The following is a 27,455-nucleotide window of genomic DNA, read 5'->3' as shown; positions in this document are numbered from 1 at the left end:
ATGGGCTACTCAGCTGCATTTTTATTTACTTTATAAGCCTCTGTGCTTGCCTTAAAACTAATCAGAAAAACTGGATTTACCATCTTAATTTCAAATCATTTAACAAAAATATTTTCCTCCTCCACAAAGATTAGAATAAACAGAAATCAATGGTCAATAGTCACATTAACGGGTGGTTTCTTTTTGTTTTGTTTTGTTTTTTATTATTGAAAATACTACTTTATATAAAGTAAATGAATTAGCTAGTCTATTTAAATACTGAGAGACTTCTACTGAAGCCTATCAGATTATCCTGCATATTAAAAAAAATGATAAATGATGATTCAAAATGCTGTCAAACGAGAAACTTGCCCATAGTTTAGAACAGTCAGGTTTAACTGGAAAATAACATTTCTGATAATGCTACAAAATACTGTCGTTTGCCAATGCTACCCCTCAACCTCCTGGCAACAGAATCTTTAGGTGGCATGAATTGTCTGGAAGTACAAGTTTTACAGCACACAATTACCAGGTCTCAGTAGATCTTAATGGGGTGCATATGATTCTCAGTGAAAGCAAATGGCTAAGTAAGAACCAGGAATAAGAAATGGTAAAATCACGTTCTGTAATTGACATTATTATGTTAAGAACTAACTTGGTCGAGATGTTTAGTAGATGCATATTTGGCCTCAATTTCAACATCCTAGGTCATACTGTTCTCAAGTTATCGCGTTCAAAACATTTTCAGAAAATTTGACCTGTGATCTTGAGGTCTGGGTCACTGAGATTTTTAGTAGATGCATCTATGGTATGAATTTGAAGATCCTAGGTCACACTGTTCTTGAGTTATCACATGCACAAAGTTGCCCTCTCTGATGGGGTGACAACAATAACCCGTAAGACTTTTTTTTGGGGCTTTTTTCCTCAAATGAGAAGCCTGCCCATAGTTTACAAACAAACAGTCAGGTTTAACTGGAAAATAACATTTTTGGCAGTATTGGAAACCTATTATAGCACTACCTGCTAGCTGCCTGTTAGTGGAAGTCCTGTCAGTTTAGGCTTAGTTGTGCTTAGTGGTTGTTTTTTTGGGTGGAAACTGCTTTGTGAAACTAGAGCCAGTAATCAGACTAGCTTAGCCTGTTTCAGGCTCCGTTTACACGACACCGTTTCCACTGGAAACAATGTCTTTTTGATGCACTTCAGCCTTCCGTTTACACGGTGGCGTTTCAGAAATGATCTCCGTTTACGGAAACGGTGAAAATGATGTAGTTCCCATGCCAGGCCACAAGTTGGCGTTTTTTTTTTGTTTTTTTGGGGTTTTTTTTTGCAAAGCTTGTTTACGCATGACGCGCATGCGTGGAGGGACACAGTAGGGAGCACGGCAAATTGTTCAATATTTACACAATGGCCAATTTGAGAGTTTTTGTGTGGACTGACAATGAGGTTGAATTGCTGCTGCACACAACGCTGAATTACAAAACGGCAAAAACACAAGAAAAGCACAAGAAGCACTCGTGAATCCGCCATTGTGAGTATTGTTCATGAATTTGCACATCCGCGGAAAACTGTGGTGTCGCAACTGTGGTGTCGCAACCGTAGTGCGCATGTGCGAGTCACCAATTTCCAAAACAGGCCGTATTCAACTGTTTACATGGAAACGCAGACCGGCGCGTTTCTGAAACACTCCACTCGGTTCACTCCGTTCTTGTGTAAACGGAAGGCTGTAACGCATCAAAACGACACCGCTTTCATTTTGAAACGGTGTGTAAACGGGGCTTCAGACATTTGGAGCCTTATTTGGAAGTCAGACTTTACGGCATGTTGACAAAAGAGAGAGGTCTCAAATCACAAACCTATCACCAGTCAAATCTAGCTAGAAAACAACATCTTCCTGCAACACCTGATGGTTGTTATAGCCTAGAGAAGCTACCACAACCTTTTTAATTTTCCTCAAAAACCTGTCCATAGTAAGGAAATCCAGGACTGGATCACCAATATAGGACTTCTGATTTGTGCTACCAAAAGCTGCTTTTTTAAAACCACTGTAACTAATGACTGTGTAACAGTCGTACATTGGCTCTACATTACAAGAAACTGACACTGACTGAACGACCAAATTTAGTCAGTGACACTAGCACTTTTGATTTGTCCTAATACCGCTAACAAAACGTGCTTTTGAATGTAAGAAAGAAATATTGTTGGTTCAGTCACTGTGAGAGTTTTATTTTAATTTTTTTTTTTACTAAATCTGGCAGCTCTATCTGCATAATAACTAACCGATCAAGTTTAGCTTGAAAATTAAGTTCCTAACAATACCCAAAGGCTCCTTCACAGACTTTAAATGGTATTAAAGGAGTTCTGGTTTCTTAATGTAAGGCATAAGTATCGTCAGTTTAGACAGATAAAATAAAAAGCAGATAAAATATCAGTAAAGTATGTAAAACTAGTTATTAGTTTAGCTTAGCATCTTTGGATAAACTGAATACCGTGTTTGAATATGAAAAATCAAATGTTCATAGAAATGTAGAATTAAAACTCATCAACTTTACAGAATCACAGTAAAGACCGTCCTCCTGGGTAAGACTTTTGTAATATTTACACTATGTGAGGATTATAAAAAGATTACTGAAAATAACACGCTTCACAATGTGGGTATAAAATGTAGGAGTTTGATTGAAGTGGCTTTTTTGGGTTAGGTTAAAAGTAAACTCATCTGCAGGCAGTATTTTCTTCAAGAAACAGGTTTGGTGAGGTATGTAAGCATCATGGATGTGATCATACAGACATTCGTGATGAGAGGGTGGCTGTGTCCTGCTGCCTGAGCCAGAGGTGCGACGCTGGCGATGGATTCGGTCAGGCGGGAACAGCGTGTGACTGGAAGCAAAAGAAAAATATAAGCCGTTTCATCAGAAGGGAAAAAGACATCTTCCAACAAGCAGAGAAGCCGAAGCTGGAACAGCTCATGATTAAGGATATTTATGATCTATTTTAATAAACGTCTGACTACTCTCTGCTCTATTATCTTCAGTATCCCACAGAAGAAATGGTGTCTGAACCCTCAAAATAGGGCTGTAACAATCTCAATAATAACAATAATCCATGCCACATTAAACATCTAAAGGTTAGACATTAGGTAGCTGTACTGGTAGTGACGTTAGAATATGTTTCTCTCTGCTTTTAGACCTGAGGGCATTTTTGATGGTTTATTTCATCCTCTTTACCATGAATGTGCCTACTGAGGCTCCATGAGTCACTAACTCTACTCTTTCCACCTCTTATTGTGAAAACTGAGCAGCATACTCTAACTAAATGGAATTTGTAAATGCCAGATTTTCAGAATAAAAGGTTATACAGTCCTGTGCAAAAGTCTTGAGTCACTCCTCGTTTCTTTATATTTTGCTTCCAAGCAGTTAGACTTTCTTGTAATTTGTTAAAGTGGTCTTCAGCAATAGTTTTTGAGCTTCCTGAACATCATTCAAAGTTTTTCTTTGAGCACTGGCTGCTGCTTCACTCATTTTCAGTTTGGTCCTTGAGCCTGACCATTTTCAGATCACTGAATGGGTTTTTTGTTTGTTTCTTTATCCCATAATGCCAACCTCTTTGTTTCCCTGATTCTTTATAATGGAGGTGGAGAGTTAGCATAAACCAAAGAGCCACAATAAACCACCAGAATTATCCTTTAAGGTCAACATGTGAATCAAAGCTAGGGAGACTGATTTAAAGAAGCATCCAATCATCATGATTTAGACTTTGAAACTTGACGGATACTTGTGTGTGTACAGCAGGCATGTGTATGAGCTGATTGGACTCCAGTGTGTGTTAACAGCATGAAATATTTATGAGAGCGCTCCTGTTGATTTGGCAGTGAGTATGAGGTTTTCATGCGTCTGCTCTTCTTCATGCAGGGTTCTAATTTCCATTGTGTGTTGATTTTTCAAGTCAGTGGTCTCCTCCAGCAGTCCGGGAGCAGTTCAGCTTGCTGAAGCCGGGCAGCTTGACGCGTCCATGGATGTAGATGTTGTGGTTGGAGTCCTGGTTCATGCGTTTGACCAGGTTCTTCTCGTACATCAGCGGGTGGTAGGCACCCAGCGTGCAGGCGGCATCATAGAAACGCTGGTAATAATGGCAGAGCTCTGTCTTCCTCCGTGATGGCAGGAACTCGTAGACATGCACCACCTCGCACAGCGACATCATCAGGACGGTGCCTGGGCAGAAAGCAGAGGGGATGAGTACACTTTGCAGAGGTGTTCAGACAATTTGGTGCCTTCTCTTATAACCCCAGGGGCACCGGAAGGCTGATCGCTGCACAATAACTCATACAAAAACTCAAATATTCCCAACAGAGTGAAAACAGTTAATCCAATAAAATATTTATTTTGAACATCAAAAAGAAAGATGACTTTTACTGGAAAACTGCCGTTAATCTGCCCCGCCCTATTTACGACTGATTCGTGTTCCTCTTTGCTCGCTTCACGTCCGTACAGACTGTGGAGCAACAACTAGAAACATAAAACTTTTATGTGTTTTCATCCAGCCCACAGCTTTGGTTTTAGTTGAGTAATGAACTGTGCAGCATGGCTGCCTACGCACTTTGTTTGCCAACATCTTCACGTCCCCAAACAAAGCTTCTCACATGCTCACTAACTTTAAATTGTCTGAATGAGACGAAGGTGGCTGCATAACCCAAACTAACAGACCTGCTCAGCCTGCTAGACATTTTCATGACATATAAAAATCATATAAAAATGGTATGACAGATTTACTTCCTGTCTCACGGTCCTGGCAGAGATGATTTGAAGTTATAATGAACTGAGGACGTAATATCAGAAACCAAAGCAGCCAGAGCTGCAGTTACAAAATCAAATCCTGTATTTATGAAACTTGCGCCATGAACAGAAGGTGTCAAAAGTAAGAGAGAAAAATGAAAACCAAGGTTCCAGATCAGGCACAGAGAAACCAAACTCAGGAAATAAACTGAGAACTTGAGCCAACTGTTTCAAAAATAACTTAATTACTCCAAGCTTTAGTTACAGCGACCTCTTCTGGAGAAGTGCAAGACTGCAGTCAACGTAGCCAAATAGTTGATGGACAGGAGACTTAATTATGCACGTGTGCACCTGCACACACACACACACACACACACACACACACACACACACGTTAATGAGCTACTTTATGTTTGTAGAAAAAAACCTTTTGTTTTGTTTGTTTGCATTCTTAGAGGCATTGTGGCATTATGACCGAACATCATGATATCATGTTCTATCTACAAATACAGATGATGATGATGAATGTGTTTATTGTGTTATTGAGGAGAGAGTGCTGGGAAAACATGGCACACATTGCGTGTGCATGTGTTAATATGGCAGGGGGTGACTTTGTGGGATAGGGAACACTCAAAGATTTACAGTGGCACATTATTTTTTCAGCTGTTTTTGGATCGAGCCTATTTCTTTTATTGCTTCACAACAGGTAAATCATCTGATTGGACTGCGAACCAGTCAGGTGACTCATTTGTGGAATGAAGCAGTTGCTGCATTGGACGTCACATGTCTTGTGCATTTTTTTTTCTTTTGCCCCAAATCAAGCTCTGAAGCAGCGGCTCTATAGAATAATAAGGTCAGGATTTGAAGCTTCAGTGTCACACTGCCATCACTGGACGTCACCACTGGCATGCGAAGCAACCTAGATGTGGGTATACTGGGGCCCAAAGTAGAGCCGCTGCTCCTCCACATCAAAAGGAGACAGTTGAGGTGGTTTGGGCACCTGATTAGGATGCCTCCTGGGAGAGGTGCTCCCAGCATGTCCTGCCAGAGGAGGCCTTGGGGCAGATCCAGGACACGCTGGAGACATATCTCGGCTGGCCTGGGAACGCTTCGGTGTTCCCCGGATGAGCTGGAGGAGGTGGCTGGGGAGAGGGAGGTTTGGGCTTCTCTGCTTTGGCTGCTGCCCCCGCGACCCGGCCCAGATAAGTGGAAGAAAATGGATGGATGGTATTCAAAAGCACACCAGCACTTCAAATTGGTTTATGACCTTTGAGTTTTTAATTTTGCGAGTTGTTTAATACATTTTTAGGGAAACCACAAAGACATTGTTTGGCTTTTTGTCAGAAGAGGATCATGGAGAGTATTTTGCACACACACACACACACACACACACACACACACACACACACACACACACACACACACACACACACATATATATTTTTTTTTCCCCCCACATACCGAGCATGCCGGAGGAGGGCGGGTTCTTCTGGATGGGCTCGGCCATGTTGTCTTGTATTCGCTGCCAGACCTGCCACTCAAAGCGAGGATGCAGGATGTAGAAGGGCTGCAGAGGATGAAGCCTCCTGTATCTCTGGTACTGAGTGAAGATGGGGTAATCAGTCTTGTTGAACCACTGTGGAGGAGAAAACGTATAGCGGTAAGTTTTAACTGACACCTCTGATAGCTCCTATTTTTCCTACTGCTGACAGACACATCAAAATAAAATCACTGTCAGCACTAATTCAACCCAAAGTAACAGACTCGTGCTGTTACAGTGAGGCTCTGGTTTACTGATCTTTAACTGTTATGTTGCCCTTTTTACATTCTTTTAAATACCTGGCTGAGTATGCTAACATGTCAAAGGGGACCCTCTGGATCAGTTTATCTATACACTTCCTTCCTGTCATGTTCTTCATCAACAAGCTAAGACCAACAAGAAGGTTTTGGCCTCTAAACGCAGGAGAGAGGTGGTTCTCCAGAGGGTAACCTAAGCAGTGTACGTGGGTCGTGCTCACAGTGCCGGGAGATATCAGGGAGAGGATGTTGTCATAGAAAAAGCTTTCTGCTGGGAGGACATGAACTATGACAGGCTGGAGTTTGAACACCACCAGCAAGTGAGCAACCATAACTGAAAACAGGGAAACGCAAGCATTACAGAAATACTGAATGCACAAAAAAAAAAAAAAACCCTAAAGCAATCAGAGAGCAACTAAAATAAACCAGAACTCAAAACCCTGGGAATCAGACTGGGATTGTGTCTTTCCTACCAAATAAAAAGGAAGCATGGCTAATATAGTGGAGCGGAGGGTTTGGAGAGAAGAAGGGTTAGGGTACCCCTGCTGTTCGGGGTGTGCGCCTCCTCATCCTTCCTCTTTTCTGTACATGGCCTTCATGTGAAAATCTCTCTCTACCATTGCTGAACTGAGGCCTAAATGTAACATGTTCCTTTATGCAAATTCCAGTACAGAAGGAAGAAAAGCTCAGAGCCTCAATTTGCTGGGAAAAACAGACAAAATGCATTAAGAACTGATGGACTGAGGAGCTGCATAAAGGGCCAGCACAATATGAATTATGTTTTTTGTGCTCTGTGAATCATGCAAAGTTACTCTAGTGGAATCCAAGAATAAAAATATAGAGCAGAACAGATCCTCTGTAATTGTTCTACAAAGACTTATCGTCTGCTCTCAAGATAAACGCATGAATTATGCACGAGAGAATCAGCAGTTCTTTCCAGCTCTGACGCAGAGAAAAACTAGTAGCTGTGCTGAAATCGGTGCCAGAGAGAACAGAGAATTCATATCGGTGACTGGATTTACTGAGGACACATCCACAAGTCCACAAGCATCCAAGAGGGGAACATCATCATGTCAAACTTCAGACTCCGAATGAAGCCAGGGTGAAAAATCCAAAAACCTGCAGTTAATTCTATTAACAGACGTCATTTGAATGTGACATGTTCTAAAATGTGGTGATTAGCACTACTGTTCATAGCAAGAAGGTCCTGGGTTTGAATCCACCTCGGCTCGGGCCTTTCAGTGTGGAGTTTGCATGTTCTCCCCGTGTCTGCGTGGGTTTTCTCCGGGTACTCTGGTTTCCTCACACAGTCCAAAGACATGCACTTACTGGAGTTAATTGGTGGTTCTAAATTGCCCATGGGGGGGGGAGTCAGGTCAACTAAAATGACAGGAGACAAGACAAAGGAAGCAAAACTGAAGGCAACGGACAAGGAACAACCTAAACACTACCAGTCCAGAACACAGACACTAAATGCAGGAGACTTGACACAGGAGGAAGGAACACTGAGGGAGGAATCAAACTTGGCAGCCAAAGAGAACTAGGCCCCAAACCTAAGACACTAGAAACCCATAAAGCAAATATAAACATTAAACCAATAACTGAGAGAATATTTAGAAAAACAAAGCTTGAAAGTCCAAAAATAACTCAAACCACTGGGCAAACTAACCCAGGACGATGACAGGATGTTACTTATACATACAGAGACCTAATTAACTAGCAGGTATCAACTGTGTGCACCACACAGTGAGCTTCAGTGCTCAGTGTGGTGGTGCTGGAGGTGTTCTTGCCAATCCAGCACCATCACAACTGCATATTTAAGCACACCCCAACTGTGTAAGTGTGTGCAAGTCTGCAGGCTAAAATCTACAAATGTCCAAAGAAGCCATAAACTGATCTTTACAGTGATGATTAATATGAGAATATGCACGGGTATCTGTACAAACAAAAAACGGACACATTCGTGATGAAAATGTGTCTCGTGACAAAAATCTAAAATAAAATTTTGTTACAAAGAAGAATCTGAATGAGGACAGAAAGGAACAAAGAAGCAGCTCAACTGAACTTTCTGCTGTGAATGGACTTTTGGGAGAGCTTTGTGAACGTCACCTGTGAGAGATCAGCAGAGAAGGGGGCGGGGTCCCAGGCCACCAGAACACCTGAACTGTACAGAGAACTGGACAGGAAGCGGTGGTCATCAGACGCCATCACCTGTAAGGCAGGTAAGATGAGACGCTTAAAGTGACAGACTGAAAGTGTGACGGAAAGCTGAAAAAGTAAACAAAGGGCAATAACTCCAGTATAAGAGGAGGTAGTGTTATGGTTCTTGTGTACTCTTCGATAAATATCGATCCTCCAAGTTTGAGGTCAATATGTTACGGAGAGACTGAAAGTGATGGACAGACAGAAAGACAAGTGTCTCCCTGCTTCTCGGCAGGTGACACAAAAACCTCCTTGTTAAACACATTTAGACACCGCTGTAAAAAGTCATGAAACTTTCCTCTGCCTACATGCAGCTTAAATGATGCTCAAAGTTGACCTTTTTTATAGGAAAATGCTCGTTAACTGATTTTACCTTTCTGACGTTGGTTTACTCTGAAGCCTTTTTCATGTAGATTATTATTTTTTTGTGCCAATGCCTGAATGGACTTTAACTACAGAGCCCCACACGAGGCACTGGAGAGAAAAATAAGATGTACTTTTGCAAGATCGTGAGTCGCTTTTGCGAGAGCCAGTGGGTGAAGGTTCAAGGATCGAGAAAACATTTATTTGAGACTTTTCTGATTTTCCCAAGTTTATTCAGATGAAACCATAGTAACAGCGAAGTTGTGTTATTTGCTATATTCTCACAGTTTAGACAAAGTTTAAAAATTTAACATCCAGAAGGGAAGAAAAATAAAAAAGGAGAAGTCTTTGTTGACTTTTAAAACTCATCAAAATCTTTAAAGGTGACAAGCTGTGAAAACAGATGCAGAATTCTCTGGTTCTACTATAAATGCACATTCACTAATTGGAGGCTTGACTTTGGTTTGTCATGATGACGATGATGATGATGATGATGAGTGGCAATGATTCAACCTCAAGAAGTATTCTTGTAGTGAGTTGTTCTCACTGTAAAAACATCTAAAAACACCCACAGTCAGCTCTTCTCTGCTGCGCTCTCCACTAAAACACCCACGGTCCATCTGAAAAACGACCATCGCCTGCAGCGTCTTTACAAACTCAAAGCTGTGCCCACACATCATTACTCCAAACTCTGGTGGAGAGCTAAAAGCTTACACAGATACTAAACAACGTGAGGACAAAGTGAATACTGTGCGCATTCTATACTAATATGTCTATTTGACATATTTAGGTTAAAATTTAAACATGTAGCAGACCTATTTCTGTCATATATGTCCTGTTCCATTAGTGCATGTTCATATTAAACATGGCCAAAGTGTCTAATAATGTGAGCCGAAAGTCAGACTAAATGCCTCATTTCATACAGTTTCTCTCCTCTCGGATCTGTATGATGTCATTGAGGGAGATGCTCTAAGGCAGAAGCACCTTTTGCTTGTAAAGGGCAGCCAATCAGTAGATAATTAATTTAATTAAGTTAATAGAGAAGAAAATAAAATTGGCCACAGATTAAAAATCAAAGCTCAGATGATCTTTGGACTGCTGTGTTTAACATTATCATCATTTTTTTCCTCATTTTTAATGTTGTGTCTCTTTGTTTTCAAAGTACTTTGCGTTTGGTATAAATACATTCAAGTTGGTCTGACAGCTGAGTTGTTGCCACTTGGTTGCTATTTTTGTGTTTACCTGTGAGTTGATGAGGCGAATGGTGGTTTTGGACCCGACATCGTTCTCATATCCGGTGGTGGGCGCAGCGTTGAAGCGCAGCACAGCGTCATGAGAGTCTGCAGTTTAAAAATAGAATAAGTGAAACTTTGTGATGCGCTAAAGTGACATATGCGGTTACCATCAGCCAAAAACAGGAACACACACAAGCTCTAACTTCAGCAGGTTATGTTAAAGGATAGTAAAAAAGAGCTGAGTGCAGGAGAAACAGAGGATGGATTTAAAGGAGTCCAAAGTCTCGCTGCTCACTTAAACTGTTAAATTTGCTTCTTTTCAGCTTGTTTCATACTTTCTTTGTGCCTCCTCTGTGATTACTGAAATAAACAGCAGGGAAAACAAAGGTGACTCCAGTACAACAATAAACAACGGTCTTATTATATGCCAGAGTGGTGGGGGGTTTAGTCATGGTGAGACAGTCCATCTGTTCACTCATTTTCTGCCCAGGTCGCAGGGGCAGCAGTTTAAGTGCCAATACCCAGACATTCCTCTTCCTGCCTCCTCCGGCTCTTCGGAGGGGGGGGTCACCGAGATGTCCCAAGCCAGCTGAGGTATGTTATCTCTCTTGTGAGTCTGCGCTGGGGCCTCCTCCCACTTAAACTCATGTGAAACACCACTGCTTGAAGGCATTCAGAAGGCATCCTGCCTAGATGCCTGAACCACCTCAACCGGCTCCTTTCAGTGCAGAGCAGTAGCAGCTCTACTCTGAGCTCCTCATCCTACCGCTAAGACTGAGCTTCAGGACATCCTTCAGGGGAAGCTCATTTCCACCACTTGTATCCATGATCTCACTTGAATCGCTACCTAGAGCTTGTGGCTATACGTGATTGACCAGTTGATTAACAGCTTTCACGCTCAGCTCTTCATCACTGCAGAGGCCGCACAAAGCTGTCAGTCACTCTCATGCTCCCTCTTTTCCTCACTTGTGAACAAGACCCTGAGATACTTGAATTCCTCCAGCTGAGGCAGCAACACACCACCCTTTTCTGGCTAAGGACCACAGCCTCAGACACGGAGGAAACCAAGAGAAGCAACCCCCCCACAGGACACCCAAATACCTTCTCCAAGTCTAAAGGCACATGTCGACTTGTGCAGACATGAGCAGATTAACTATTTGGGTAAATCCAATCTAGAAACACAGCACAAAGAGTCCATTCAGACATTGGTAATAAAAAGCATGATATACATGCTGGGATACAAATTATTCAAACATCTGGATTAAAATATATCACCTATCTCTTTGCCCAGTCCAGAGTAGCGCAGCGACCCTGCCGATGACACCACAGCGCAGCTCTTGTAGGGCCCAAGGTCAGAGGTCAGCTGCTTTGGAGGCAGCTGGGTGGCCCAAGGCAGCAAAGAAAAAGGCTGAAGGTCAGGGGTCAGAGATGTGACCTCTACTTTGTCCTTCAGTTGGCAGAGAAGCTCAGAACCGCTCAGCTTTGGCGTGCTAGAGATGCCGCCGGGGCCCGACAGCTTGACTCCATATTTGTTCATCGCCTGAAAAGAAACACAAGAAAACAGAAAGACAGGAGGATCAGAGTGAATGAAGGAACAGTCTTGAGTTCAGAGTTCAGATAAACGCACACACACACACACACACACACACACACACACACACACACACACACACACACACACACACACACACACAAGGGCTGCAACAATTCATTGACGTAATCGACTACAAAAATTAGTCAACATGGCATTTTAACGTTGAAGCGTATTTTTAAACCCATCCCTCTATTTTCTTCCGCTTGTTGTGTGATTTTGTAATTGCTATACACTACAGGAAGATATGACACCTGTCAAAGGTGTGGGAGCATTTGACAGAAACTAAAATAAAGCTGAATGCAGACGGTGCAGAGCAGAGCTTTCCTTGCACGGCAGCATCGCTGCAGTGCTGAGCGTTTAAAACGCCGGCACCCTGGAGCTGTTACATCAGCTCTGGATGGGTACGTTAGTGCGTCGCTGATAACCTGTTAATGTTTGTACAGTAATGTTTCTGTTAGTTTACCTGTCGGAAACAAGCTCTCATGGATGATGTTTGCTAAGCACCGCCGTTTCAGTGATGTTAGCTAACGAGTGAAGGACAACAGGAGCAGCTACATTGGCTACTATATATATATATATATATATTTTTTTTTTTTTTTTTATTGCATTGATATTAGCGTTCATTCTGAATAGTAAACCTTCATTAACTGAATTGTCTGTAAACTTTTAAGCTGTTTTGCATGGAAAAATTTTGTGATTTAATTTGAAGCCTTATTTGAACTTTTGGACAGAGGCCATTTTTATTTACTTATTTGCACATTATATTCTCATTTAAAAATAAAAATTGCACTCACTTTAATATGCATATTGTATGGAATATTTATTAGATATTTATTGTGATGGTCACATTAATGTTAAAAATACATTTGATTAGTTTCAACCTTGTGTTTTTATGGGTCATTATTTTAACCCGGTTGTTAAGTGGTGATGTAGAATTCCATTTCTGGGTCCAAACTGTCATGTGATCAATATGACTACCAAAATAATACTTAGTTGCAGCCCTAACGCGCGCACACACACACACACACACACACACACACACACACACACACACACACACACACACACACACACACACACACACACACACACACACACACACTCCAAAAGGACCTCCACTGTTTTTATGGAGAAACTTTCTACCAGGAGCATAACAAGGAAACCAAACAGGATTTGCACACGCCCCATGGTTCACTGACAAACATCAGGTGGTTTGCAGATACAAAATTGTTAAAACTCACAACAGGTTTTGAATACAGTCAGCAGAGTGGGACAAATGTGCACAGATCCAACTGTTTCCAGGTCTGACGGGACTCAGATACCTTAGCTTGGGCTATTTTCTGATACCAGTGTCAAATAAATAAGCTGTAGACAGTCTAGGAATCATTTTTAAGTGTAAGGCAATTAGTTATTAAACTGTGGGGTGAAAAATATAAGTGAAACGAAGGTGAATGAAAATAAACAGATCATGCTGTGTGGGCCTTTAAGTGACTTAACCCATATTGAAAATCTGTATAATAAAAGATTACGTTTTGGTGTGTGAGCTTCTGGCTAATGGTTTACAAAGGAAGTCCAACACAGCCAGGATAATGTTGCCAGTCACATGAATGTGGTCATCATCTTGATAAAGAGATACAGGTTTTATCAGTCTAGCTACACGCACGCTGACGTCAAAGAGGTGGAGTTTGTGGCTAGACTGTCAGCTGTAACATTTGAAAAATATAAAAAACAAACATAATGAACACGTTATGCACTTTGACCAGAAAAACACATATAAATGTAGACTGTAAAATAACACACTTATCATTATCACAGATATATTATTCAAATATGGGAGGATCAGACTGCATTTGCAGCTGCATGTTCCATTAAATTGATGTTCTTTAGATGAGTGCGAGACAGTTTTAGTGTTTATTCTTTCAGCTGCAGGCCCAGTGATATCTGAGACAAAGTAAAGATTAAATGTAAAACTGAACTTAGCCTGCATGTAAATGTTATCTGTGTTTTACAAGCACACTGCTCAAAATAAAAATTAAAGGAATGCTTTTTAATCAGAGTAAAGCATCGAGTCAGTTAAAATTCTGGGATATTGATCTGGTCAGTTAAGTAGGAGCAGAGGGGGTTGTTAATCAGTTTCAGCTGCTTTGGTGTTAATGAAATTAACAACAGGTGCACTAGAGGGGCAACTATGAGACAACCCCCAAAACAGGAATGGTTTTATAGGTGGTGGACACTGACATGTTTCCCTCCTCATCTTTTCTGACTGTTTTTTCACTAGTTTTGCATTTGGTTAGGGTCAGTGTCACTGCTGGTTGCATGAGGCAGTACCTGGACCCTACAGAGGTTGAATAGGTAGTCCAACTCCTCCAGGATGGCACATCAATATATGTCAATGCCAGAAGGTTTGCTGAGAGATGAGAGCAGGTCAGGATGATCCTAAGCAAATGTGACAGACATGAAAGGGTCTAGAGAAGCCATGGAGAACCTTATGCTGCCTGTAACATTGTTCATCATGACCAGTTTGATGGTGGGTCAGTGATGGTCTGGAGAGGAACATCCATGGAGGGACACACAGATCTCTACAGGCTAGGCAATGGCACCCTTACATCGGGACAAAATCCTTGAACCACTAGCGGAACAAATCAGAGCCGGGCCGGGGGCGGGGCAAATGACCGGGCCCTTTATACCCAAATAGTAAAGTTTATCATAATCATTTTACAACATACACATGCCAGCAACGGTGGTTAGTGTTAGCTTAGGCCGTAAAAATGCTCCACTTAGTTTACAATCTGTTGCCAAGTGACTGATGATGACATTGGTGGACGGTTGGTGACGAGTTTTACCCGCAATACACTTGGAGAAAATACAGGCAATCCACTCGAAAAATTGCATGTCATAAAGTTAAATTTAAGAGTGAAAATAAAGCCAGTCATGCAGCACAACATTTTATTCAATATTTTACACCTACTGCCATCGCTAAAGTCAGTCGGTCTTGTAAAGTTTTTAGCAATATGACTCAGTCCTGACTGTGGCAACCTTTAAAACCCCCGTGTAAAACATGAATGATGGGTGATATAAAATAGGCTATTCCTCTGGCCGTATACCGTGCTTATCTGGATACACTCAGGAGCGGGCCCACCTTCTCCAGCACTCCTCAGACGTGTCAGAGGCCTGGCTACCTGAAATCCTATCCTCTCTCTCATCTGGGCCCCCTCTAGGCCCGGGCCGGGAGTGTGCCACCCTCCCAGCCCCCCCAGAAGCTCCGCCCCTGCCTTGAACCCACTGCCAGATCCTGCGCTGGTACAGTGGGTCCTGGGTTCCTCCTGGTGCTCGACAATGCCAGGCCTCATGTGGTGAGAGTATGCAAGCAATTCCTGGAGGATGAAGGAATTCATACCATTGACTGTCCCCCACACTGTCCTGACCTAAATCCAATAGAACATCTCTGGGACATTATTAGTATATTATTATTTCCATCCAACTGACGAGGTTGCACCTCAGAGAGTCCAGGGGCTCAGTGATGCCCTGGCATAGATGTGGGCGAAGATCCCCCAGGACACCATCCGTCCATCCATAGTATAGCTATCAGCATGATTTTTTCTCATTCAGATATGATGTGTTTTCAAAGTGCTCCTTTAACTTTTTTGAGCAGTATATATATATATGTGTGTGTGTGTGTGTATATATATATATATATATATATATATATACACACTTGTTTTATGACCATACATAAAGGCTCATAGAAAGATAAAATAGTTTTAAGTTTGCAGCTGGCAGGGAAAATAACAGAAATCTATATTTTATACCGATTAAACAAGAGCCATCACTGATGGGGATCTCCTCCCACAATGAATGAAAATAAAAAATAAATATAGAAGTCAGATATACTATGGGGTATCACCACGTACTCAATTTAAGTAAATTTCTAGATTTTGAGATTAAAAATGTAATATATGTTAGCAAATTAAACTTTATCGGCATATAGTCTGGTTTTTTTTTTTCTTACTGCGATGAAATTTCTTTGGTGGTGAAATAAAGTGTTCAAAGAGCTGTAACTGCCCGTACATGGTCCTTACTTTGCACATGGTGCTAAACTATTATAAACTGAAAAAAAAAATCTAATTCTCGACATTTGTAGCTTATACACTTTAAACAATCTGGGGAACTGAACTTCTATGTAAGTAAATTGCTGGCATCCATTTACAGCAGAAATGTAATTTTTTTTTCTATGACCTCGTAATGACTGACCTGGTAGTTCTGCACCACCTTCCTCAGCCTGCTTCCCAGCATGCTGCTGGACATCTCATCATTCCACACCTCTCCCAAAAGCCCGTGAGGCCCGAAGAACTCAGCGTTGCTGCCTCTGCCACTCAGCTCGCCCTTCCGCCGGCCTCCAAATAGGGTCTCCAGTGCTCGCGTGAAGGGGCGTGGCAGCAACCGAGTGAAAAACCTGGAGGACTCGTGCTCTTTCCGCTTTGTAGGCAAGTCCCTGGCTTCGTGACTGTGGTTTGAAGAGGAGAGGACAGGGATTGGACGATGAGGGTCACCTGGGACGACACCCGGGAGCTTCTGAGGGTCTGTGTACATGGGCTTGGCTCCACCTCGCAGCACCTGTGGGAATCAGTGGGATAATAAACATTAGACCTTTTACTTCAAACAGTTAAATGTGGATTATTAAACATTAGGTCTCTCTTCTAAGTCCCTGTTAGTAAATGATTTAATAATTGATCAATACACAGATTTATTCTGCCTTAGAGAAACCTGGTTACAGCAGGATCAATAAGCTAGTTTAAATTAATCAATACCTCTGTGGTGTATATATAAATATTTAAACTACCTAATGAAACATAGTTAAATTAAAACACCCTAATTAATTCATTTCATACATTACTGCACTTGTGTTTTTGGGTCTGATTATAGTTACTACACCTTGATGACATTGTGTGCATGAGGCTGAGCCCGGGTTCGTGCCCGGACACCAAAGATGGCGTCGGTGACGGGCACGCTGTTTTCAGCACAGATGGCGTAGAGCAGAGCCATGGAGATGCAGAAGAAGACTATGCAGAGTGCTCCACGACGGGCCCGACGCCTCAGACGCCACAGCAGGCTGACTCTGTCCATCGCTGCCCCGGGTATCTGCAAAGCAAAGGCATGATTGCAGCCATTCAGGCCAGCAGTAGATACAGGGACAGTATCAGAGAATAAAAAGGTTTGTATTAAATATCAGAGCTGCTGTGGACTTGTCTGCAGCTCTCATCTGAATTGAGTGTATTTTGTTTGAACTAGTGGGTCAGCAGCATCTTCTATCCTCCCATAAAAGACAAGGTTAGGTAAGGAAGCATAGAGGCACAGGCACATGATAAAAATGTGGGAGCCACAAGAACCTACACACAGTGACGTTTCAGAGACCAACTTAATTTTTTCATCCTTCATCCATCCATCGAGCTGCAGCTATTGTTTATTTTGTTAATCAAGCATTCTATCAATTATTCCATCGATTAATTAATTGGATAAATAAGTGTGTCTTTTAAATGAGCAATAATAAATACTGCAAAGGAAAAAAACACACGTCTCTTAAAATGAACTGCTCTTTGTTTCCATTTAAAAATTGCAATTGCAGTTTTTAGTATACATTTGTCAGAAAAAACTAAACCCTTTCATTGTATTTACATGACATATTGAAATCATATTTTAAAAGAACTTAAATGCAAAAATACATAAATAATTACAAGAACAGCAATGTCAAAATAACATATACAAGCAACCTAAACTAAGGCATAAAATAAAATAGCCTTTATTCTGTCTTGTAAAGCTTTATTACAATAAGAGCAAGCAAAAACAGTTCTGACAGTATTGTGTCTCCCAGATGAGGAAGATTTGGTGTGTGTACAAACACACACACAGACACACACACACACACACACACAGACTACGCATCACTCACACATGTAGGGTCTCACAAGCCGCTTTTCCACCGACGGGGTTCCGGTGCTGGTGCCACTATTTGAACCGTTCAGCAGTTTCTCCACCATGAAAGCACTCGGTGCTCGGCCGAAAAACGGGTTCAACTCGGGCCCCGCAAGCTAGCTGGTCTGGAACCAAGAACACGTGACGAAAGCAGCAGAAGGGCGTGACTCTGCCATCTGAACATCAAGTTTTCTACCATATTACATGTGTATTACATGAGAAAAGCGAAGCGATTTTCACGGCTGTAAATTAGGTTGGGCTCTAAGGCTGAACTTGCACAAGAAAGGGGAGCGTGTTCTCCTTTCTTGTGCTGCGAACTTTGGCTTCCGTGTCCAGATGAGGACCCGCCCACACTAATTTGTAAAGGAACGGTTCGCAAGCGCCGGTTCTTTTGGGAACAGCACGGGCACCGACACCGGCATCGGAACCCCGGCAGTGGAAAAGGGGCTAGAGAGGCCACGTGCGGTGCTTCTCCTTTTTAATTACATTATAGTCATTATGATTCACAATAAATCATACATCCAGGACCTTGGGGGGGGAGGTTGAAGATGTGCTGATGTGGCCCCACTCATCTTTTCACTCTTGTTTGCCCCTCAATTTTATTTGCACCTTAGACATTGGGGGTGGGGGGGTGGGGGCGTCAGCTACACCTCCCTACTGGTCACTACTGCCCCCCGAGGGTGTGGATGCTTCAGGGTTCCAGGGCATTGCCGGATGTTCTGGTGTGGCTGTTGGCCCTCTTCCTCGGGGGTTGTTGTTCAGTGCTCTGGCCTCTTCTCCTCTTGGCTCTCACTGCGGTATTGTATCACTTCCTGTTCCTGTTTCAGAGCACAGTGGTGTTTTGCTGTCTGTTAGCTGTTATATCTGTTTAGCTTGATTTATCTGGACAACGACATATTTCAGTGTAATCTTCACCTGCTTTATCTAGAGCATACTCTTTGCTGAATCACCTGTATTTACATTATTCATTTTGTTTGTTTTTAGAAATTCACTAGCTTAGCGCAGCTAGTAGCTTAGCTCTTAGCCGACTCACTAGCAGCATGGCTTCTGTCCCTCCTGCACTTTCCTGCTCTGTGTGTCACATGTTTAGTGACTCCTCAGCTTCCTTTAGCAGTAATGGTACTTTTTAGTGCTGGGCGATATGGACCAAAAGTAATATCTCTATATTTTTTAGCTGAATGGCGATATATGATATATATCTTGATACGTTTTCTTCCCAAAAGGTATAAACAAAAAGGCCCTTCAGAGTCAATTGTCACACAGACATTTTTATTAACATTCAGCTGTAGATGTACATGAGAACTTACTCAAAAATCAACTATTGGCATATTTAAATAATAATGCTCCTCAAATAAATTAATGCTTTTTTTCCTCTATAAAAAGACTCACAGCTGTGCTATTAAATAGGAATATACATATATAAATAGAAAAGATACAAAACCAAAATACCAAAAGGCTGACTTATTTTTTAAAAAGCCAGTCTGGTGAAGTCTACCTTACTGGAAAGTGCTTCTTCCTGTGTGCACTCCTGTACATCCAGCACTGTGACAGACCGAATGAACAAAATTCTATCTGCAGGATTTTAGCCATCTCAGTAAATCCAAAGGTATATGCGCTGACATATCACAGCAATGGGCCCACCCTCTCAATGCAGCGTCTGCAAGCACACAAAAAGACCCACTTCCACTATTAAGGTCACGTGACTTGTGGTACAAACCAACTTCTGCTGCGTATGGCTGGGCCCTCTTAACTGCAGCCAGGGACTCTTGGGGGTCCGGGCAATGCCAAAGCATACAAACAGATGCAGTATGAAGGCTGTATGTACACAAAACATGGCGACAGCTGAGGATTTCAGGTTTCCAAAACTCTCTGACCTCACCAGAAAAAGTTGCTAAATTTGTCGCTAGTCGCTTTTGGGAAAAAAGTCACCAGCGGGGTCTGAAAAACCACTAAATCTAGCGACAAAGTCACTAAGTTTGGAACACTGCCATGCGGTCGCTTCCTGCATGATTTACAGGTTAAGCGGAGAGAAGCGGGGCAGTGCGAAGTTGTGCAGAGACAAACTGGGAGAAAAGAAAGGTGAACTGGTGGAGCTACAAATATGATTGTAACGCAACATATAGCTATATAAACAATATTGTCTCATCTTATATTGCGTATGAAAATACAGTGGTACCTTGACCTGTTTTATTTGTTATTATCTATCATCCACCTGGTCTTTACTCAGAGTTTCTGTCTGATTTTGTCATGATGTGCTGTGTGGCAGACGGAAGCAGAGCCCCAAAACACAGGACACACAGGCAAATGTATGGTAAGGTGGTTTATTGATAAATGAAACCGTGAATAGAGCTAACAGGGCTGGCCAGGTGCCAGAACAAAATGGTAACAGGTAGAGTGACACACAGCAGAGGGAGCAGCAAGAACAAAAGGCATAGAAAACACAGGACTTAAATACACAAGAGGATAATGAGGGAAGAGAAAACAGCTGGGAACACAAGTGACACTAATTAATTTGACGAGACCAGGGGAAGCAAAACTGAACGCAACAGACATTGACTGGACAACTATCAAAATAAAACAGGAAGTCAGACGGGGGAACAAGGACGCAGACTTGACACAGGGAAACACAAGGAACTAGAAATAACAAACTGAGGACCTATAAAGAGAACTAATAAACATAATCAGAGATATAGCTTAAACAGAACCAAAAGAACACAAAACACTGGGCCACCGGCCCAGGACCATGACAGATTTCTCAGACTTTTTATCTGATTTAGTGCTCAGTTCAGATAAAATAATAACAACATAAAAATAACACTGCATTTAATCTATTATTAGATTCAATTGGCTTCTCTCAAAATGCAAAGGAGCCCACCCACCACTTTAATCATACTCTGGATCTTGTCCTAACATATGGCATAGAAACTGAAGACTTAACAGTATTCCTTGAAAGCCCCCTCCTGTCTGATCATTTCTTAGTAACATTTACATTTACTTTAATGGATTACACAGCAGTGGGGAATAAGTTTTATTACAGTAGAAGTCTTTCTGAAAGTGCTGTAACTAAGTTTAAAGGATCTAATTCCTTCATTATTATGCTCTTCAGCGCCAACACAGTGCAGAGCAGCTACCTAAACTCTGCTCCCAGTGAGGTCGATTATCTCGTCAATAGTTTTATATCCTCACTATGTACGACTTTGGATACTGTGGCTCCTCTGAAAAGGAAAGCTTCAAATCAGAAGTGCCTGACTCCGTGGTATAATTCACAAACGCACAGCTTAAAGCAGATAACCCGAAAGCTGGAGAAGGAATGGCGTCTCACTAAATTAGAAGATGCTCATTTAGCCTGGAAAAAGAGTTTGTTGCTCTATAAAAAAGCCCTCCGTAAAGCTAGGACATCTTACTTATTCATCATTAATTGAAGAAAATAAGAACAACTCCAGGTTTGTTTTCAGCACTGTAGCCAGGCTGACAAAGAGTCAGAGCTCTGTAGAGCCAAGTATTCCTTTCACTTTAACTAGTAGTGACTTCAGGAATAAAATTTTAGACATTAGGAAAAAAAAATTATTCATAACCATCTCCAAGATTTATCTTCATGTTCGGCTGCTTTCAGCACTGCTGGTATTTGTTTAGACTCTTTCGCTCCAGTTGATCTTTCAGAGATAACTTCAATAGTTACTTCCTCCAAACCAGCAACATGGTTATTAGATCCCATTCCTACTAGACTGTTCAAAGAAGTCTTTCCAATTATTGATTCTTCAATCTTAAAAATGATCAATCAGTCTTTATTAGTTGGCTATGTACCACAGACCTTCAAGGTGGCTGTAATTAAACCTCTGCTTAAAAAGCCATCACTTGACCCAGCTGTCTTAGCTAATTATAGGCCAATCTCCAACCTTCCTTTTCTCTCAAAGATTCTTGAAAGAGTAGTTGTAAAACAGCTAACTGATCATCTGCAGAGGAACGGTTTATTTGAAGAGTTTCAGTCAGGTTTCAGAATTCATCACAGTACAGAAACAGCATTAGTGAAGGTTACAAATGATCTTACAGCCTCTGACAGTGGACTCATCTCTGTTCTTGTCCTGTTGGACCTCAGTGCAGCTTTGATACTGTTGACCATAACATTTTATTACAGAGATTAGAGCATACTATAGGTATTAAAGGTACTGCACTGCAGTGGTTTGAATCATATTTATCTAATAGACCATTGCCGTTTTTGGCAAACATTTTAGTTTTAGTCTTAGTCTTTTGGATGAAAATGATTCTTAGTTTTAGTCCAGTTTTAGTCAACAAAAATGTTTAAGTCAAATTTTAATCAGCTTTAGTGGGAAAAAAAGAACAAAGTATTAGTCTTTACAAATTAATTTGAATAATTAGTGGTAACAGTGGAATCAATTACTCCAAAAATACAATAAACAAAAACAGTCTCACTTTGGCAATTGGGGCAGTGTTGCCAACTTGGCGACTTTGTCGCTAGATTTAGCGGCTTTTCAGACCCCCCTGGCGAGTTTTTTTCCAAAAAGTGACTAGCAACAAATTTAATGAGTTTTCCCGGTGACATCGGTGACTTTTGGAGAGTTTTTTGTTAACCTGAAATCCTCCGCTATCGCCATGTTTTGTGTACATACAGCCTTCATACTGCATCCGTTCAGATGCTTTGGCATCGCCCGGACCCCCAAGACTACCCTAGCGAAAGTGGGTTTGTTCGTGTCCTAGTGATGCAGCCGGTGGATACGACTCCGCATTGAGCGGGTGGGGCCGTTGCTATGATACGTCAGCATATATGTCTATGGATTCACAAATCCTGCTGACTGAAGAATGGAAGTTTGTTCATTCAGTCTGTTTACATGTTTATTATCTTACACAGCAGGAAGCACTGTGGTGAAGTCTACTTCACTGCAGACTGGCTTTTTAAAGAATCAGTCAGCCTTTAGCTGTTTTTGCTCTGTATCTTTTCTGTTTACATTTTAATAGCACAGCTGTGAGTCTTTTGTTATGGAGAAAAAAAGCATTCATTTATTTGAGGAGCATTATTATTTAAATATGCCAGTGGTTTATTTTTGAGCAATTTCTCATGTACATCTACAGCTGAATGTTAATAAAAGTGTCTGTGTGACATTTGGGACATGTAGCTTTGACTCAGAGGTGCCTTTTTGTTTATACCTTTGGGAAGAAAAAAATATCAAGATATATTTTGTATATCACCATTCAGGTAAAAAATATCGAGATATAATTTTGGTCCATATTCCCCAGCATTAGTAGTTCTAAACATATTCAGGGTGTTTTTTTCTTCACTTTTTATCTCTCCAAAGATGTTATTCCTCTCTCCTACAGCCTTGATTGCAACTACATGCAAATAACCAATTATGCAAATTAGGTGATGACATCATATAGCGACTTTTAGGACAGCCAATAGCTACTTTCCTTGCTGAGGAGTTGGCAACAGTGAACTGGGGCTTTATTTCTCAGATTTGCTACAGTGCAATGAACATGCATATGCCCAACATATAAGCAATGGATGAGGAACACGTGCTTAACTTGACCTTGTCTGCCAGTTCAATTGAGTTGCATATTATATATAAACACAGACACCATACAACCCCGGGCTGTTGGCAAAGTAGAATAAGGCCCACCTTCAAAGACCTGCACCTTCTGAGAAATGTAACTACGCGTCAGGGCAACGCAGCCTGCAATGATTGTGATTGGCCTGTTCAGCACCATTGGTTCCTGTTGTGCATTTCCGGCTATTTATATGGCACAGTTTTTTAATTTATCAGTGAGAGAATAACTATCAGCATCTCAAGATAAGGAATAATAATCATAGTATCAATATAAGGACTCACAATGCCAGCAAATTGCCTAAACTATCAGAATGGACATGAGGGAATGAACAAGTGGAAAAAACTACAGGGAGAAATATGACCACAAAGAGCGAGGACACAGGGAAAAAAGTCGGCTGCACTGCATGTAAAACACTGGGAAACAACAGCAAAGTAATTAACACAAATTTGCTGGACAGTGATATCTGCACCATCCGCAACACAAACACTACAGCGTTACCAGTATAACCAGTATTTGCTGCCACTATTTGCTGTGTCGGCCTAAATAATTCTGATATAGTCTGAAGCTGAGCATGTTTTCTGTTTTCTGCTTTGGGCTATAATGCTCCTCAATGTGACCTTCTCTAAGCTTTTGAATGCACATGTCCAACTGTTAAATGTTTCAGAACTTTTTGCACAAGTTGCTGTTCTCTAACGAGGAGCTTAACGGCAAAATTCACAACAGGTGTTTAATCCTCGAATTGACCAATAAATGTCCTGGTTCATGATGAGGACGACTGTTTAAACACCAGCTCTAACTGAACCAGGACATTTATTGGTCAATTCGAGGATTGTAGAATTGCACTAGATTTCAAGGTATTCACTGTTCTTTAAGTGCAATAAATGCAGTGTTTACAAAGTCGGTGATTAATCATGTAAAATAATCATGATTTCAATATTGATTTTTTTCCATAATCAAGCAGTCCTAATCACCAGGCAACACTGATTGTTTTTGGTCATGAGAACATTGCCGTCCTATAGTGTGACCTGGCCATTAAATAAATGTGCGTGGAGTTTCCATCATCACCTCAAAACGAGACAACAACTGAAAAACTATCAGTTTTAAGTCGTAACATCTGTCTGTTCAGGCTTTAGTTCTACTGACTTGCCCAGTTTGGTTTTTGTGGCTCTCACAAACAAACGCACACGCCCGGTGATCCAAAAAGCTGAGATGCTGATATTAGAGGTGACATTCATTTAAAATAAAACCAGCAGGCTCAAACACCTTCTCTCTGTTTGCTCTTGTCCACATAGCTACACACACACACACACACACACACACACACACAGAGAGTGCATTATGCACCTTAACCTGGATCGTAAAACTGAAACCATAAACCTGCATTTTTTTTCTAAAGACTAACAAGGGGCTGTAAAAAGATTTAGGAGTCAATGATAAAACAGCCCTCGCACCTCTGTAAACACTTTCCCGATGATTTCATGCTCTCATTTGCTAGTTTTAGGTCGTATTAAACAAAAAGTTCATTTCTTCAGTATCTGAGTCAGAAAAAGAGGAGCTTAGCTCGAGGTTTAACAGGACTTCACATCACTGAGGCTACGTCCATCGCTTTTATTGTTTGTTGGTTGCGAATCATTATCAGATCTTTGTAAGTGTGACGTACCTACAAAATGCCAGCTTACTGACTTCCAACATGATGGAATGAATGAATGAATTAAAGAATGGAGGCAGCAGCTGCATCAGTTTAGTGCTGCAGACTGCAGACAGATGTTGTCACCAGGCATCTGCTTAAAGACGTCAAGCTAAATAACACACACACACACACACACTCTCACACGCTTGCATCTCTGAAAAGAGATTCACTTTGGTCTAAACCTGCAGCTCAACCTGTCCTTTAAAAGTGTCAGAAAGTCAAGAATCACACAAAATGGCTTCTTCACAAGGTCAAAATATCAAGCTGGTACTCACGCAGAGAGTAGAGGTGTGTGTGTGTGTGTGTGTGTCTGTTATGCAAGGAATTATAAAGCCATAAACTACCCATGACTAAAAAGCCAGGCGTGTGTGTGTGTGTGTGTTTTAATCTGTCTACTGTGGGAGTTTTATGGCTGAGTACATTACAGCATCACACCACACAGCGGCTGATTGGTCGGCTGCAGCGAGACATTTATGCCTCGGATCACTGGAGAGCTGCCAGCATCAGATCTTCTTAAATCATCACAAAGCAGCACTCACTGGTTTTACACTGAATGATCAAACTAAGAATTTGATCCAGGTCACAGTACCTGGAAGAACACGGGTTGGGGTGAAATTTGGCCCTTTTGTAAGTACTGCAAAAGTACTTTGCAAGTGCCTGGATCACAGATTAAACACAACTGAAAAGCATCAAAATAGTCTGAAGGTAGGATTCTGCATGCCTTCATTAAATATGCTATAGTTTAGACATCAATAGGAGCCAATTGAGGTAGTTCGGGCATCTGACTAGGATGGCTGCTAGGCAGCTCTTGGGTGAGACCCTGGGGCATGTCCCGCCAGAGGAGGCCCTGGGGCAGACCTAGGACACCCTGGAGAGATTATAACTCTCAGCTGACCTGGGAACGCCTTTGGGTCCCTCCGGACGTGCTGGAGGAGGTGGCTGAGGAGAGGGAGGTCTTGGCTGTTCTGCTTAGGCTGCTGCCCCCGCGACCCGGCCCCGGATAAGCAAAAGAAAATGGATGGATGGATTTATTATACAAAACAATACAGCTGACTGTGAGCGGGTCAGGTGGGAACTTTTGTCTGGTTTGATTGATTTTCCATGGAACACATTTGGATGACAGATGCAGACACGGTTATGCAGTGTTAACAAACACTGTTGTGTGGCTTCCTGTTTACTGTAACAGCTCCTGCTGCACCTTCATGATTTTTGCCACTGATACTCATGTTTCTATTGGAGGGCCAGTGCAGCTGTACCTGTGCGACTGAAGCTTTGACGTCCACAGCAGCTGCTGCTACTACTACTGCTGAAGATGTGTCATCCCAACAGCTTCATCACAAAGCACATTTCTGAGCAGAGAGTTTTCAAGTACAGGCTGAGAGATGAAGGTTTTTACTTCCCTCGCTGGTGTGGAGGATTCAGAGCAAAACTACTGATCACCAGAAACGTAAAAGGTGAGGATGTTACCTTGTAGGCCATGGTGTGTCTTGGTGCGTTGGTCGTGTTGATAGTTTGAAACAGGATGCAGCCTTCAGCTCTCACCTCATTGCCTCTATGGAAACATATACAGAAAAATACAGGGTCTCATCTCCATCCACTCCACCTCTTCTTCACCTCTCGTGTGCACTATCTGTTGCTATAAAGCTGTTATTTTAGCAGAAGTTAATTTGTCCACATTTAGTTTTTTGTAAACAAACCCAGCATAAACCTGAACTTTTAGGCAGCTGCCTGCTAAGTTTCCCTCATTTCCCTTCATACCATTGTCTTTGCTCTTTATCACTGATGGGCTTTTACTGCATTATTGCTCTGTGGGCTGAAAGGTTTTGATGGGCCCTTTTAATGTCTGCTGTGTTGCCTTCTGTATTGTCATGCCAGTGACAATACAGAAATGCTTAAAATAAGAAATAATACCTTTAAAGAATGGTGTTGCACAGTTTATACAGTGCATATGATTATTACTGATTACCAGCAATAAATTAAAGTAATTAGATAAAATAGTAATTAGATAAATTATCAGCATATAAACATAATCGAAAGATAGAAATCTGAGGTGCATTTCGCTGACCTGCAGAGGTGATGCTCCTCGTTTCCAGCCCTCCTTCCTCTGATTTTTTGAGGCTACGGCTCCGATCAGGTTGTTGTTCCCGCCGCCATGTTCCCGGTAAGTCGCGGTCCCGCTGTCCGTCCGTCCGGTCCGAGGCCGCTGCCGGTGTCCGCTAGCATCTGGAGGAATAGAGCCCGGAGCGTTGAGTCCGCCTCTCTTGCTCTCCGTCCCGCTGTCTTTCTGTCTGAAGCTC

The 27,455-nt window shown here is 41.8% G+C and overlaps 1 protein-coding gene across 2 annotated transcripts; it reads right to left on the bottom strand.

Moving 5' to 3' along the window:
• Positions 1-196: 196 nt before the first annotated feature.
• st6gal1 (ST6 beta-galactosamide alpha-2,6-sialyltranferase 1) lies at positions 197-27,455 on the bottom strand. 2 transcript variants are annotated; one of them, XM_030746183.1, is made up of 10 exons: positions 27,224-27,455; positions 26,626-26,710; positions 16,869-17,075; positions 16,188-16,550; positions 11,618-11,882; positions 10,350-10,447; positions 8,652-8,753; positions 6,207-6,381; positions 3,901-4,184; positions 197-2,767 (listed from the first exon to the last, which is right to left on the bottom strand). In XM_030746183.1, the coding sequence occupies exons 2-9, from the start codon at positions 26,635-26,637 to the stop codon at positions 3,919-3,921; spliced, it is 1,488 nt and encodes a 495-aa protein (XP_030602043.1). In that variant the 5' UTR covers positions 26,638-26,710; positions 27,224-27,455; the 3' UTR covers positions 197-2,767; positions 3,901-3,918. The 2 variants fall into 2 exon arrangements, with proteins under 2 accessions (XP_030602043.1, XP_030602042.1); XM_030746182.1 differs by having other exon boundaries at positions 197-4,184.

The sequence above is a fragment of the Archocentrus centrarchus genome, chromosome 14 (genome assembly GCF_007364275.1).
Source record: "Archocentrus centrarchus isolate MPI-CPG fArcCen1 chromosome 14, fArcCen1, whole genome shotgun sequence".
Taxonomy (NCBI): domain Eukaryota; kingdom Metazoa; phylum Chordata; class Actinopteri; order Cichliformes; family Cichlidae; genus Archocentrus; species Archocentrus centrarchus.
This window is presented reverse-complemented; position numbering and strand designations above follow the sequence as displayed.

What these genes read in the sequence shown, in the direction of transcription:
- st6gal1 (XM_030746182.1), bottom strand. An exon ending in ATGCACACAATGTCATCAAG is followed by an intron (nt 16,551 to 16,868) that starts GTGTAGTAACTA and finishes TGATTCCCACAG; the next exon opens with GTGCTGCGAGGTGGAGCCAA. An exon ending in GCCCTCCTCCGGCATGCTCG is followed by an intron (nt 4,185 to 6,206) that starts GTATGTGGGGGG and finishes CTTTCTGCCCAG; the next exon opens with GCACCGTCCTGATGATGTCG.